This window comes from Lytechinus pictus, chromosome 10, assembly GCF_037042905.1.
Source record: "Lytechinus pictus isolate F3 Inbred chromosome 10, Lp3.0, whole genome shotgun sequence".
Lineage (NCBI taxonomy): Eukaryota > Metazoa > Echinodermata > Echinoidea > Temnopleuroida > Toxopneustidae > Lytechinus > Lytechinus pictus.
The window spans coordinates 24,433,011-24,449,428 of NC_087254.1; the positions used below are offsets into that span (position 1 = coordinate 24,433,011).

Genomic DNA, 16,418 nt, shown 5'->3' on the forward strand with positions numbered 1-16,418 from the left:
TAGGTTTGTTTGGCTCAAGTTCTGACTGATAAAATGTGAAAATTAGACGTTTTTAGACATTCACACTCCCATGACATTTTTGTCTAGAAAATCTTTCTAATTTCATGCCTCAACTTCTCCTTACCTCGAACTCCCTTTTTCAATTTATAGTCCCCTCACACTCTCGTTCACATCCATTACTTTCTATTACGATCAAATGATGACAAATGGGGCAAATTGACAGTTTTTCTCTTTTTTTACTTGCTTTTTCTCGATACATTCTCCATTACATTTCTAAATCATTTGACTTAGTGTGTTGGCAGACAAGGTGGACTTCTATTGAAAAGCTATCTGTCAAAAGTAGCTTTAATAAAGCTAAGATGGAAATACACCTGAAGGCAAGTGAATTAGAGAGAATGAAAAATTATCTTACTTGCAGTACAGAGCAATGTTTTATACATAGCAATGTTTTCCCGGCTTTCAGCCAGGAGCCCCGCTTTTAGCGGGGAACCCTCCTTTACCAGAGGGGTATTCAAGGCTTACTAAATAAGCCCCGATAATCAGAGGCCGCTACCCCCCTTACCCCTCCTTCACTGTGATCAGGAAGGGGGCGGAAGGGGTGTGACTTAGGCTTCGAGTTTAGGCTTGGGTTGTCCCTTATGGTTCTTGGCCAGATGGTCGGTGAACTCCTGGTAAGGTGACCTGCTGAAGATGGTCTCCTTCCACATGTCAGGCGTCAGGTAGCTGTACGTCTTGGAGATGGCCTGGAATGTTGCCTTAGCTGTAATGTAGATGATATGCAAAAAATGAGTGGCCAATTGAAAATTGAAGTTGAATGTACACTACTCAGAAAAAGTTAAGGACCACTTTTTAAAACGTACATAAAGATTTTATACAAGGTGTTTTATTTCTGGAAATACCTCAGTACAACTGTCCTAAATGTCCTTAAACACGCTGTAATCAATTTCACGCATGGGTGGTTTCAGTTGTTGCACAATGTCTCTCGCATCACTGCACATCCTGAAAAGTGGGCCCCGAGGGGTATCAGCTACCGACATGAAGTGGTAAAAACGAATGTCTGAGTGTCTTTCAGGCAGTTCAGTAACGAGTGTGACCACCTCCTGCAGCAATAACGGCTTCACAGCGCTGTCTCATGGAGCTGATGAGGCGATTGATGTCTCTGACGTCCAGTGCATCCCATGCAGCCTCCAGAGCCACACCCAGCTGCTGCAGTCCAAGTGGATGGGCTTCGAGCTGGTCGAGACTCCTCCCCATCATGTCCCAGACGTGCTCTATCGGGTTTTAGTCCGGGGACCTCGCTGGCCACTCCATACGCTCAATCCCCTGGCCCTCAAGGAACTCGGTCACCACCCTAGCTCGGTGGGCACGGGCATTGTCATCCATGAAAATGATGTTTTGTCCCACATTTTCTGCAAATGGCACCACTATAGGTTCAAGGACCTCATCCCTGTACCTCACTCCTGTCATTGCTCCCCCTGGGACCACGTAGAGACGAGTACGGTTGGCGTAGGTGATGCCTCCCCACACCATGACGCTGCCTCCCCCATAACGGTCATGTTCTGCAAATCTCTCTCCTGGTCGCCTCCAGACTCTCGAACGTCCATCATTGTGGTCAAGGGAAAATCTGCTCTCATCTGTGAACAGAACTCTACGCCATTGCTGTCTGGTCCATCTGACATGCTCCCGGGCCCAGTTGAGATGAATTCTTCTGTGAGCAGGGGTGAGTGGGACACACTGAGCTGGCCGTCTGGCATGCATATTGGCTCTGTGAAGTCGGTTACGGATTGTTTGAGTGGAAACAATCACTCCAGTTGCTGCAGCGAAGTCATTGTTGAGGCGGCGTGCACTGTGAAAGAGGTTGCGGAGGCTGAGATTCGTCAAGTAGCGATCATCTCTAGGGGTTGTCGAAACTGGTCGGCCACTGCGGGGTCTCTCGGAGTATAGCCCTGTCTCTCGGTGTCTTTGATTTGCTCTGCTAATGACACTGTGTGACACGCCCATCATTCTGGCTACTCTTCGCTGACTGAGGCCAGCTTCCAGCATCCCTAGGGCTCTGGCTACATCTGTTTCACTTAGGTGGTGTCTTGGCATTGCTGTTGTAGGCAAGTTGTTGATTGTAGAGACTAAAGACAGAAAATGCATTTGAATCCACATTTGTACCACTTCACAATGGGCCCACTTTTCAGGATATGCAATAATGCGAGAGACATCATGCAACAACTGAAACCACCCATGTGTGAAATTGTTACAGGGTGTTTGAGGAGATTCAAGACAGCCATATTCGGGTATTTCTAGAAATACAACACCCGGTTTGAAAATTGTATACACACATTAAAAAGTGGTCCTTAACTTTTTTTTAGTAGTGTATATACAGATTACTATCTATAACATATCATTTTATAAGTCAGTGGACTTGCTCTCTGTTCCACACATCAACTCCCATACCTACTCCCTATAGAAAAGTGATCCTACCGGCACCATTCCATTATCTATAACATATCATTTTATAAGTCAGTGGACTTGCTCTCTGTTCCACACATCAACTCCCATACCTACTCCCTATAGAAAAGTGATCCTGCCGGCACCATTCCATTCCAATCACACAAACTTTTGCATCCTACCCATTCACCACCAGGGTGACAAGAGGCAGAATGTGGACAAGAAATTAAGTGGCACCCATGTCACTGTTTACTTACCAAAGTTGCCAAGGGTAGCCGTCTGTCCACAGGCGCTGGTGTAACAGTCCTCAATACCAGCCATCTGGAGAAGCTTCTTGGGTACGGGGGCACTGACGATACCGGTACCACGAGGTGCTGGGATCAAACGCACCAAGACACTGCCACACTTTCCTGTAACCTAATAATACCATAGAAAGGTTTCAAGTGTTAGTATCAATTGTAAGGAAGGTTAATAAACACTTTGGACTTCAGTAACATTTTTACAATCTTTAAATCAGTGGATAGTCTACAGTTAATAGGTTAAACCCTGGTTTGAGACATTGGAAAAATATCTTCCTTCTCCCAACTATGATCCAGATTGAAGATACTTTCATATCAGTAAGATAACTTCTGCACAGTGCACAACTACCTAAGTTGTAAATTGTGGATAGACTGTCAATCCCTTGCAAAAGGTTGTTGTTGTTAACAACTGTAACAGAAATTGCCTAATGAATAAAGATATTTTTTTAGACTCAACATTTTTTTATTTAATTTAGTAAGTCACATGTTTCTTTCATCATTTTATTTCATCTTACTTTTTTCAGGGGTGGGGGAAATTAGTTTGCCCACAAAAACTAACTAGAAATTTGACGTGTCCAAAGGACACAGATGCCCCCGCTTCACGCAATCAGAAATTCATTCAATATGATTGAACTTAATGTGCAGAAACCAATATGCATATATATATAATGAACAAATGTAGACCTTTGAACTCGCATATATAATGAGCTGTGACCTTTGACCTGCGGACTCCGAATTCAAACTTAGCCTGTATTTTGGTGTCATCTACCTACACACCCCAATTATTTTAATCTGTTGAATATTTTATAGGTTATCATGCGGAAACCAACTCGCGTATATAATGAGCTGTGACCTTTGACCTGCGGACTCCGAACTTAGCCTGCATTCTAGTGTCATCTACCTACACACTCCAATTCTTTTTTAATCTGTTGAATATTTCATAAGTTATCATGCAGAAACCAACTTGCATATTTAATGAGCTGTGACCTTTGACCCGCGGACTCCGAATTCGAACTTAGCCTGTATTTTGGTGTCATCTACCTACACACCAAAATTTTTACAATCTATTAAATATTTTTCGAGTTATCGCACTGAAACCAAGTGGGGGCGGACAGACAGGGGCAACGCTTAATGCACCCTTCGGACTTCGTCAGCGGGGGCATAAAAAACTAAGCTTGTAACCGATTTTGCAATCGGCAACCGATTCCATTCGATTTCACCACAATCGGCAATCACTTGCCGATCTTCGATCATGCCCCTTGAAGGAAAAAATCGAAAATAAAAAATCGGCGTAGATCTGGTTACAGTGCGTGATCGCTCAGAACATATTTCAAGATTGTTTTTGAGGTGCTAGCTATTTAGAGGTCGCATTATTCAGGGAGAAAGTCGCGGTATTATCTATGGCAATGTTTAAGGGGATAGATATCTTCTCTTCCAACTCATGGTGATAGCGGATGCCGCCGTGAACTTTGAAAGGTCGTATTACCGACGGAGCTCACTGCGTTACTCTCTTACATCGTTTATGATTATATACATTTTATTTTCAACCTCGTGGTGATAGCGGATGCCGCCGTGAACTTTGAAAGGTCGTATTACCGACGGAGCTCACTGCGCTACTCTCTTACCCCCTTTATAATGATATAAATCTTCTCTTCAACCTCGTGGTGATAGCGGACCCCGCCATTAACTTTTAAAGACTGTACTATTGACGGAGCTTATTGCGTTACTCTCTTACATCGTTTATGATGATATTCATTTTATTTTCAACCTCGTGGTGATAGCGGAAGCCGCCGTGAACTTTGAAAGGTCGTATTACCGACGGAGCTCACTGCGCTACTCTCTTACATCGTTTATAATGATATAAATCTTCTCTTCAACCTCGTGGTGATAGCGGACCCCGCCAGAAACTTTTAAAGACTGTACTATTGACGGAGCTTATTGCGTTACTCTCTTACATCGTTTATGATGATATACATTTTATTTTCAACCTCGTGGTGATAGCGGATGCCGCCGTGAACTTTGAAAGGTCGTACTATTGACGGAGCTCATTGCGTTACTCTCTTACATCGTTTATGATGATTTACATTTTATTTTCAACCTCGTGGTGATAGCGGACCCCGCCGTGAACTTTTAAAGATCGTGCTACTGACGGAGCTTATTGCGTTACTCTCTTACATCGTTTATGATGATATACATTTTATTTTCAACCTCGTGGTGATAGCGGATGCCGCCGTGAACTTTGAAAGGTCGTACTATTGACGGAGCTCATTGCGTTACTCTCTTACATCGTTTATGATGATTTACATTTTATTTTCAACCTCGTGGTGATAGCGGATGCCGCCGTGAACTTTGAAAGGTCGTACTATTGACGGAGCTCATTGCGTTACTCTCTTACATCGTTTATGATGATTTACATTTTATTTTCAACCTCGTGGTGATAGCGGACCCCGCCGTGAACTTTTAAAGATCGTGCTACTGACGGAGCTTATTGCGTTACTCTCTTACATCGTTTATGATGATATTCATTTTATTTTCAACCTCGTGGTGATAGCGGAAGCCGCCGTGAACTTTGAAAGGTCGTATTACGGACGGAGCTCACTGCGCTACTCTCTTACATCGTTTATAATGATATAAATCTTCTCTTCAACCTCGTGGTGATAGCGGACCCCGCCAGAAACTTTTAAAGACTGTACTATTGACGGAGCTTATTGCGTTACTCTCTTACATCGTTTATGATGATATACATTTTATTTTCAACCTCGTGGTGATAGCGGACCCCGCCGTGAACTTTTAAAGATCGTGCTACTGACGGAGCTTATTGCGTTACTCTCTTACATCGTTTATGATGATATACATTTTATTTTCAACCTCGTGGTGATAGCGGATGCCGCCGTGAACTTTGAAAGGTCGTACTATTGACGGAGCTCATTGCGTTACTCTCTTACATCGTTTATGATGATTTACATTTTATTTTCAACCTCGTGGTGATAGCGGACCCCGCCGTGAACTTTTAAAGATCGTGCTACTGACGGAGCTTATTGCGTTACTCTCTTACATCGTTTATGATGATATTCATTTTATTTTCAACCTCGTGGTGATAGCGGAAGCCGCCGTGAACTTTGAAAGGTCGTATTACCGACGGAGCTCACTGCGCTACTCTCTTACATCGTTTATAATGATATAAATCTTCTCTTCAACCTCGTGGTGATAGCGGACCCCGCCAGAAACTTTTAAAGACTGTACTATTGACGGAGCTTATTGCGTTACTCTCTTACATCGTTTATGATGATTTACATTTTATTTTCAACCTCGTGGTGATAGCGGACCCCGCCGTGAATTTTTAAAGATCGTACTATTGACGGAGCTCATTGCGTTACTCTCTTACATCGTTTATGATGATATTCATTTTATTTTCAACCTCGTGGTGATAGCGGATGCCGCCGTGAACTTTGAAAGGTCGTACTATTGACGGAGCTCATTGCGTTACTCTCTTACCCCCTTTATGATGATAGACATCTTCTCTTCAACCTCGTGGTGATAGCGGACCCCGCCGTGAACTTCAAATTGATTTGAAAACGCTAGCTACCCAAAACATTTTAATAACATATTTCAAATCATCGTGCGTGCTTGCGTCGTCTACTTCATTTTAATTGCAATTGCGACTTTAAGATGATGCGTCGTAAGAGATCATTCCAATAATTCTAAATCGCTAGCACCTAAAAATACTTCTAAAAGATGTCCCGCCGATCGTTCATTAACCTGTGATCTATGAGAAATATTTTCACTTTATTTTCCTTTGCGCCTTTGCTCGGAAGATGCGTCTTTCGTTTATCTTTCTAATAAAAATCACTCGGTTTATTTTAAAGCAATAACACCTCAAAACCCCTGGCTTTAAAACATGTTCCAAACGATCGCGCATGTTGGCGACTTGCATTCCAATGCATTCGTCTTTGTGACTTTGTCAGGAAGATGCGCGCGACCGCGAACAACATTTTGATGTATTCCTTTGTTTTTAAACATCGCCGATTCGATTTTCGATTCGATTTCGATTTTAGAAGCTTAACTGCCGATCCGATTTTCGATCTGATTTTTGATCCGATTTACAACATTATAAAAAACTAATAGATTGTGTAAATCATTATCTGAATTTCCTCTCACCTTGCAGGGTACAGTGTGGGGCTTGCCGATCTTGTTACCCCAATAGCCCCTCCTGACTGGGATGATAGAGAGCTTAGCCAAGATGATAGCCCCACGGATGGCTGTGGCTACTTCCTTAGAGCACTTCACTCCAAGACCAATGTGACCATTGTGGTCACCAATAGCTACAAAAGCCTGAGAATAAACACAAAATGATGCATAGGGGAAATGTCACGCAAATACATATGATGCAAAGAATTCATACATATTTTCGAATTCAAATCTCTCAAACCCCTCCCTTTATATTTGAGAGTATCTTTTGCTCCTCAACATAGTTCTTAAATGGATCGAAATTTTTCCAGAAGAGGAAGAGGGGAAATATTTCAACTGGAAAAGAGAAAATACTTATTATCTTCATAAGTATAAAGTGCTGGTTTCACTTCTTTTTGATGGATAGAACCATGATTCTCAGTACACCCATTTGGCAAGGCAATTATTAGTGTGCTGGCACAAAGGAATTATATTGATCATTACAGATATTGGTTCAGATGTTGTTTGAAGGTTTGCATGGGGGTATGTACAATCGCTGATGTGGTTTACGGTACACCATGTGAAGTGTTGTAGAAACAGTGGATAGGAGAAGAGAGTAGAAATGGATAGGCGAGAAAGTGGAGATTTGAGAGTAGAGTATTCTTTCTTGAAAGTAGTCCTGAAAAGGACTGTAAACCAGGAAAGATTGATGAGTTGAGAACAGCTTGAGTAGTAGAGCTAGTGAGGAGATGCTGGCTTGAGTCGGCGAGTAGAGATGATGAGTAGTAGAGAGACTCGACATTTCGGGCAGGTTGACTGTCCGTCTTCAGGACAGTCAACCTGCCCGAAACGTCGAGTCTCTCTACTACTCATCATCTCTACTCGCCGACTCAAGCCAGCATCTCCTCACTAGCTCTACTACTCAAGCTGTTCTCAACTCATCAATCTTTTCTGGTTTACAGTCCTTTTCAGGACTACTTTCAAGAAAGAATACTCTACTCTCAAATCTCCACTTTCTCGCCTATCCATTTCTACTCTCTTCTCCTATCCACTGTTTCTACAACACTTCACATGGTGTACCGTAAACCACATCAGCGAGATATTGGTTCATCTCGAATCATTAAATAACTGGTTTCCATGGGAGTGAGTTTTTTTATCAGTTAATGAAATCATGACTGAATTCACCCAAGAATTTTTCAAATTTCCATTTTAAAAACACACAAATAAGAAAATTTGACTGAAGTTTGCCCTTATAATCAAAATGTCTGGTCTGAAACTCCAATATAATACAAACACAAGCCAAAGCATTTAGAATGGAACCCTGCAGAATAAAGGCACATACCTTGAACCTTGTGCGCTGTCCAGCACGGGTCTGCTTCTGGACTGGCATGATCTTGAGCACCTCATCCTTGAGGGCGGGGCCAAGGAAGAAGTCAATGATCTCAAATTCCTTGATGGGCAGAGAGAACAGGTAGATCTCTTCCAGATCCTTGATCTTCAGGTCTGTGAGGTGAGAACAGTTTGGTTTGTAAGGGAAGAAATAATTATTGGCTAATAAGTTTGACCCAAAGGTAAGCAACTGGGGCCTGTTGCATGACGAGATGAGCGATACATAGGAACGTCCTAGGACCATTCTTTCGAGATAGGATTGGCGACAAATCAGCTCTTTCCGTTTCACGAAGGCAATTTTGTCTTCCAAGTCCGCGACATCGTTTGATATCGATAGTATCAGAAAAATATTTAGTCTTCATCATCACCTGAACCTTTTATTTCGGAATGACGGCTTTTCATAAAATCATATATTTCAATAGATTGCTGCAAACATGTCAAGTGGGTTAAGTAGTGCCTTGCCTTGCAATAATAAAATATAGAACAATGTGTGAAATCAATCCACAATGGAAAAAGAAAATACTATTTACAGAAACAATACTAAAAAATGACAATGATCATAAACGTTGGTCATATTTAAAATTGAGAACTTTATGGAAGTTTATATAAGAACATAAGCTTCAAGAATATAACAAAAAATTTATGTTCAACATTTCAGAGTCGAGACGTACTGCTTTGATATGACAGGGCCTACCCAACGATTAAAAATGCGCCTTTTCGTATGTACTTTACAACCTTTTCTTTTATAGGTACAACTTATCTTCATTTGTAATGATTGTGATGGATTCGTAAGCTACAGACCTAATCTATATTTTAATTAGCTATTTTGCTACCGCATATTTTTTTTTTTTAATTCATCATATCTCAATTAAGTTAGCACAAATCCAACAATTTTCATTGATTGAAATTAATCTCAGCAAAAAAAATAATTATGAAAATGAATTGAAAATAGATAAATTATTTAGCATGTTTAGTAACATCTTAGTTTTGTATCGTGTTTTTTTTTTTTTTTTTTTTGCTGAACGTTATAAACATGTTTTCTTTACCATACATAATTTCTTTTTGAAAAATTTGTTTTCATGTTGTTTATCTAATGATAAAGCATGAGGGGTCAGAGAGATTGCCGCCCATTTCGATATTCAAATTTTGGTTGAAAAAAAATGGAAAAGGGGTGGGGAAAAGAGGGAGAAAATGTGAGAAAATAAAAGCAAACATATTTTTTTCAAAAAAAAATATATGGGGCCCCTATGGGCCTAGATTACTCCGGAGAAGTTAAAATGACATCCATTTTGCCATGAAGTTGATGACAGCCCCCATATAAAAGTAAATTGGCGCCATCCCAGATAAAATGCATCAGAGTGCAATCGAATGCCCCCAAATATGTTGAAAGGTGATATGTCAGTGTGGCTTGCCGTAAACGCATTTTCTCTCAATGCCGCCAGTGGCGGGCGGTGTGCAAAGAAGATCATGCCTACGTAGGACATGTCTGGAGGTGTCTTTCCAAGGACCATTCTTCGTATCGCCCAAATCTGCTTTGTGAAACAGTTGAGCGATATCTCGTTCTTACGTAGAACGGTTCTACGAAAGACCCTTTCATGTAACAGGCCCCTGACCTCTAAGGCACCAAATAGGCAAATAGATTATTTTTTAATACCTCTGTAAAGTGGCACAAAAGCTTTAGTAATTTCATGCCATTTAAATCCCAGTTATCATGAGCTTGATCAGTTAAAAGAAAGCATTTTGTTAGTCTGTGATTTGATTTGTAGATCGTGTGAGCCCATTAAGTCATATGTTCAATGAACACTTTGAAACACCCTAACTGATAAAACTCAAAATACCCGGATTACTTTGTCAATACAAATTTATAAGCCTCAAAAGTTTGAAAATTTTGAAATATTTGTCAATGACATACTGATCACTCAATTTGAATGAACAAGATTTTTTTTTAAAGTAAAGAAATGGCCAATCTACTATTTTCCTGTTTGTGTGACAGTGTTGTATTAAGATGAGATTTGAGCAAACTTTCACCTTTTACCAATCTGCCAAGTTTGGTAACTGGCTGCCATTCCTTGTCCTCTGGCTTGCCCCTACCACGACCTCGTCCACGGCCACGTCCGCGACCCCTACCTCTACCACGGCCACCTGACCCAAAGCCGCCACGAAAACCTCCTCTACCACCGGCTGGTGCTGCGTCTGCTGGTGCTGAGTCCGCCATTGCTACAAATTTAATAAAGACAAAATATTAAAATAGTCTAAGGCAGGAAGGGATGGAACAAAATTCTCTTCATATGAAAAAAGGAGGAAACAGGTTAAAGCAGCACTACAGGCCAGATATAACATCTCACATCTGTAAATTCTGCTTTTTTTATTTATTAAAGAACTTATGTTTTTGTTAAATTTGTCTGTTTATGGCCACATTTGGAACTTGCTCCATTAAAGAGTGGACAGCATTCACAAGAATCATCCTAAACAACAAACAAGCGCCTCTGGCAGTCTCACCTGCATCACGCGATTCAATATAGCAGCAGTGCTGACTTTGAAAACTACTACAACATAATTATTCACAAAAAACACTATTCATATGATACAATACTACATTCATTGGCCCGTATTCTGAAGTCGGGTTTAACTTAAACTCAGGTTTAAAGTTGTGGTTTAAGTATGGATAGCCAATTGTTACATAAATCACTAATGGTATAGATATCATATTTCAGCTCATTTGGCTCTCAAATCATTCATAATTGTCTAGGAAGTATAAATAGATGATTATCTTCACCATCGATGGATCAGGAAAGAGCACAGTAAAAATAAGAAACATACAACTTGAAAAAAATTTGAGACTTTTGGCTTCCCATAATTTTAGCCGAGTTAGACCATGGTCTAAGTTAAACCTGACTTCATAATACAGGCCAATGACCCTAAATGATATTTGACCTTAATCATGTGACCTAAGACTTGTCAGTGATAATGGATTACCCCTATGTCCACATTTCATAAACTCTGAAAGTTACGACAGCAATTTAATAATTACCTCCAACATGGCCAAAGTTCATTGAAATTAAATGACCTTTGACATCGGTCATGTGACCTGAAACTCGCATGAGATGTTCAGTGGTACTTGATTACTGTTGTGTCCAAGTTTTATGAACTAGATCCATACACTTACAGAGTTAAGATGGTTAGTCAACAAATACCCCAACATGGCCAGAGTTCATTGACCTTAAATTACCTTTGACCTTGGTCATGTGACCTGAAACTCGCACAGGATGTTCAGTGATACTTGATTACTCTTATGTCCAAGTTTTAAGAACCAGAACAATACATTTTCAGTTATGATGGTAATTCACAAATACCCCCACATGGCTAAAGTTCATTGACCTTTGACCGGAAACTTGCAGAGGATGTTGAAGGGATGGCTGAAAGTATTTATAGCTAAATAAATAGAGTAGAATTCACTGAGCAAAATGCCGAAAATTTCATCAAAATCGGATAACAAATAACAAAGTTATTGAATTTTTAAGTTTAACAATATTTTGTGAAAACAGTAGTCATGAATAATTAGGTGGGCTGATGATGTCACATCCCCACTTGTTCTTTTGTATTTTATTATATGAAATTAGGTTTATTCAAATTTTTTCCTCCACTAAATGAGTCCAAGAACTAGAAAAATTGTATTGACAACTGATTTAGTGCATTAGATATTTACTGCTGCAACTTATTATATTAGGGCAGGGCTCAACATTAGCAGTGGCCCGGGGCAACCAAAAATGAGAGTCGGGCCACCAAAATTTTGTATTAGCCTGCAATTGGTGGCCCAGTAAGGCTACCAAAGTTTTGATAAATTGTAATGTTTTCTATTGTTTTAGGGCCACCAAATTTGCTTTTTGGGCCACCAAGAAAAAAAGTTAGTGTGGAGCCTTGATTAGGGAGACATACAATGTATAATTCACACAAGAATGAAATAATAATAGGCAATACACGCAGATGAATGGGATGGAATCCCTAGCTCCATGGATATCTAGATCTAGTATTAGTATTAGTAAGCATACGTTAGTAAATTATTTTTACAGTAGGACTAGGAGCCTCCTGGCTACCCCCCTATATTGGCGCTAATGCAGTTTTGCACCGGCTGATTACCACTTACCAGCATACCTCTTCAGTGATCACCAATAATTTTTCCCAAATCATGCGAACATGTGGCGAACTGCCAGCATGCTGCAGGCGAAATTTTTGGTTGCATAACTCCACTCCATATCAACATTATGGCGCACGGCGAATCCAAGTGATCCGCGAAGTGATGTCCGAGGATTCGAATGACATCGAGATCAAAGATGAAATACAGCCGTTCCCGATATTTGGAAAGAGTATATTGACCTCGAAATGTGACTGAGAGACTTGTCATGACATTTGTTTGGGAACAAGTAGTCACTCATACTCATGGTAGTATTGGTGATGAGGTAGGCCCTATGCTGGTAATCGGCCGGTGCGAAACTGCATTAGCGCCCCTACATTTGCCCTCTTGAACTTGAACTTTCTTCCACGACTAAGCCCAAAAAAAAGGTGAATTACAACGGACAATATTGATCTAGATGGACCATACAATTACAAATCTATTGAAAAAATTGAATGTTTATCATCAGTAGAGGCGCACGGCCAATATGGGAGACTCTCTCCAATATGGGAGACAATCTCCCATGTTGGAGACTTGCTTTGCAAAAGGACAAAAGAAACAACACCAACAAAAGCATGATTTTTTCCACCCAAAATTTTGTCTCACTGAGGTCAGAAGCCCATTTGTTTTGTGTGTGAATGACAACAAAAATCCTTATCAGAACAAAAGTAGACGGTGAAAAGGGCCCGGGGGGGCCACTTACATTGACGAGTGGATACCATGCGCGACCAAAAAAACACGTAAAAAGGATGTCTTTTTCACGATAGGGCACGTTACGTACGTAACGTGATAAGGGTGTCAAAAACACAAAAATAATGAAAAAAGGGTAGGCCCTATCTATTTCGCTAGGAAAATTACTTGTTTAGGGTCGAATTTGCAGGGATGATAAAACAAAATGAAAATGTTTAATAAAGGATGTCCTTTTTGCCCCAACACTTCGTGTTTAGAGTCCGATTTGCGCGAGGTGTAGAAGGTGGGGTCGTACTAAACCAAATAAGGTAAGACGAAGACCGAAGGACCCGTAACAATAAAACATTCCTGTACTTGTTTCGGGGTTCATTTCAGGAAATATTTGCCAAGAGTATCGTTTTAATATTTCCAATACTTGTTAAGGGTACTTTTAGTTTTAGACGCCCATACTTGTTAAGGGGTGCATTTTCAGAATATGGAAATTACGTGTTTAGGTAACGAAAAGTTCTCTCCTTCTACCCCGTCTCGATCGGCCACTTTTGTTAAAAATCGTAACAAAATGGCCGATCGAGACTGGGTAGAAGGAGAGAACTTTTCGTTTTTTTTGAGGTTCCAGACTGTGCCCAGATGTCAGGAATCTGCCACTCGTTAGACCTTCATCCATATAATCGTGGTAATTGTATACTTTCCGTTTTCACAATTCATTTGGAGAAATATTTAGACCATAAATCACCCTAGTCCGGTGACAATGGTAAAATACACGGTAAGCTTCTGGGCTCCCGCCCGCTGCGCGGGCGGGAGCTCTCTGGGTTAGTGTTTAGGGTGCTTTTCGAGACCCCATGGTCGCGCATGGTATCCACTCGTGAATGGAAGTGGCCCCCCGGGGGAAAAGGGGTCATTTTTCATGAGGAATCTGGGAGTACCTTTAGAATCCAATGTCATGAATCGATTACAAAAGAGCAATTACCTACTAATTGCTGCTGCCGGTGTGGTGCGATATCAGTTTTGTCGTCCTCTACGTTCGTGAGTGAATTAAGAGTCCCCGGCGACAAGCAGGAATCGGATCGGGAGATGGATAAAGGATGGGGGGGAGGGGGCAGATGGGGGAGGGGGGATGGCCCCGTAGAGGGAGTACACGACTTGTCCAATGTGGTGGATGTAGTAGGAGAGAGTGAAGTAATGGCAGGTGATATAATAATCAGAGGACTTAAAAAGGGATGATATATATGAAGGGATCAAAGAGGGGGCGCGTGATCGAGGACACGTGCAATGGTATATAATTATATTACATAGATTATGTAGGTTCGAATCAGTGATAGGTCAATACGCCATCACGTGATCATAGCTGCGAGGATCGCATTTGGTATATTCGATGTTTTGACGTCACCTCAGTGAATATAACTGCGTTGTATTTTCAATTGCGGCGTTATATTCACTAAGGTGACGTCACTCGCTGCTTACAAGTTGCGTAATCATGTAGTTTATTTGATGTACGCGCTAGTGTTAATGCGTCGATTGCATGAAGAACGCGCTTGATGTATTTTCCATTTTTTTCTATTATGACGTAGACGGATCAGAGCTGTAGCAAGAATTTCGGGTTGGGGCCAGATGATGAAGGCAATCTCTGATGGCGAATCCATATAGACTATATAATATAACACATATTGCCTGGTCTGTCGTTTTAATAAATTACATTTCATCTCCCCTCCGAAGCTATATTTTTCCCTCGGGAGAATATTTTCCCTCAGCGCTGCGCGCTTCGGGCAAAATATAATCCCTCGGGAAAAATATAACTCCGTCGGGGAGAGGAAATGTTATATTCAAAGTCTAGGTAGGCAATATCTGTATAATGTTGATGATGTTGTTTAAGGAATGATATACGTTGATATCTATATATGGATACAGAATACTTGGATACTATTATATTAAAACATGTATGGATATGAATACATGGATACGTGGATACTTGGATACTATTGGATACTTGGATACGTGGATACGCGGATACGTGGATACATGGATACTATTGGATACTTGGATACTTGGATACGTGGATACTTGGATACTGTTGGATACTTGGATACTTGGATACTTGGATACGTGGATACGCGGATACGTGGATACGTGGATACTTGGATACTATTGGATACTTGGATACTTGGATACGTGGATACGTGGATACGCGGATACGTGGATACGCGGATACTATTGGATACTTGGATACTTGGATACGTGGATACGCGGATACGCGGATATGTGGATACTTGGATACTATTGGAGACTTGGATACTTGGATACTTGGATACGTGGATACGCGGATACGCGGATACGTGGATACGTGGATACGCGGATACGTGGATACGTGGATACTTGGATACTGTTGGATACTTGGATACGTGGATACGCGGATACGTGGATACTATTGGATACTTGGATACTTGGATACTATTGGAGACTTGGATACTTGGATACGTGGATACGCGGATACGTGGATACGGGGATCTTAGATACCTTTGGTTACATGGATACTTGGATACGCGGCTACGGGCACATGCCTACATGAGAACTTAGATACATAGATACTTGGATAAGAACATCAAGGAGATTTTGATACTCTGGAACATGGAAAACACATGAAGAAGTGCATGATACTAAGTGTACTTTTAGAACGAAGCATCACAGACCCTAATTACCTTATTTTCAGATAATTGACATCGTCACTTTTAATCTGTATTTTTCTTGAGAGAAAAGATAGAAAAGGCTACTTTCATCAGTGAATCGTTAAAAATTGGCTGCTCTCTTTATAATTATAACGAGACATATATCAATTCCCTAAGCCCATATGATTACAATTTGACCAATTAATCTTAATCCTTTTTAGGATTGATTTTATTTAATTAAGTTGATTTCAGTAAACAAAATATAAATAAACTATTTGGATTATTATAGATTTTTCAGTCAACATAAAAGAAGGCTAATATAATAACATGTACGAATATGCAGCTTAAAGGTCAAGTCTACCCAAAAAGTTATTGATTTGAATCAATAGAGAAATAAGAAACAAGCCAATTTCATCAAAAAACGTATGTAAAATAAGAAAGTTATGACATTTGGAAGTTTTTCGCTTATATTTCGCAAAACAATTACAATCATGTACAACTCAGTGATAAGTAATAAGACACGAGCAACAGAGAACAACAAAATAGTTAAGTAAGGGGATAATAAGAACGATATACGTTTTGGTTATATTAAAATGACCAATC

The 16,418-nt window shown here is 40.5% G+C and overlaps 1 protein-coding gene across 1 annotated transcript; it reads right to left on the bottom strand.

The window, feature by feature from the left end:
- Positions 1–216: 216 nt before the first annotated feature.
- Positions 217–12,834, bottom strand: LOC129269342 (small ribosomal subunit protein uS5). The gene is made up of 6 exons (XM_064105648.1): positions 12,566–12,834; positions 10,323–10,641; positions 8,248–8,408; positions 6,897–7,070; positions 2,697–2,856; positions 217–760 (listed from the first exon to the last, which is right to left on the bottom strand). Exons 2-6 carry the CDS (start codon positions 10,507–10,509, stop codon positions 606–608), a joined length of 837 nt encoding a protein of 278 aa, XP_063961718.1. The 5' UTR covers positions 10,510–10,641; positions 12,566–12,834; the 3' UTR covers positions 217–605.
- Between the last annotated feature and the right edge of the window lie 3,584 nt (positions 12,835–16,418).

Coding starts and splice junctions, on each gene's coding strand:
- LOC129269342 (XM_064105648.1), bottom strand. CDS start 10,509: ATGGCGGACTCAGCACCAGCAGACGCAGCACCAGCCGGTGGTAGAGGA. Junction 7,071..8,247: donor GACAGCGCACAAGGTTCAAG/GTATGTGCCTTT, acceptor GTTTATTCTCAG/GCTTTTGTAGCTATTGGTGA. Junction 761..2,696: donor GGCTACCCTTGGCAACTTTG/GTAAGTAAACAG, acceptor TCTACATTACAG/CTAAGGCAACATTCCAGGCC.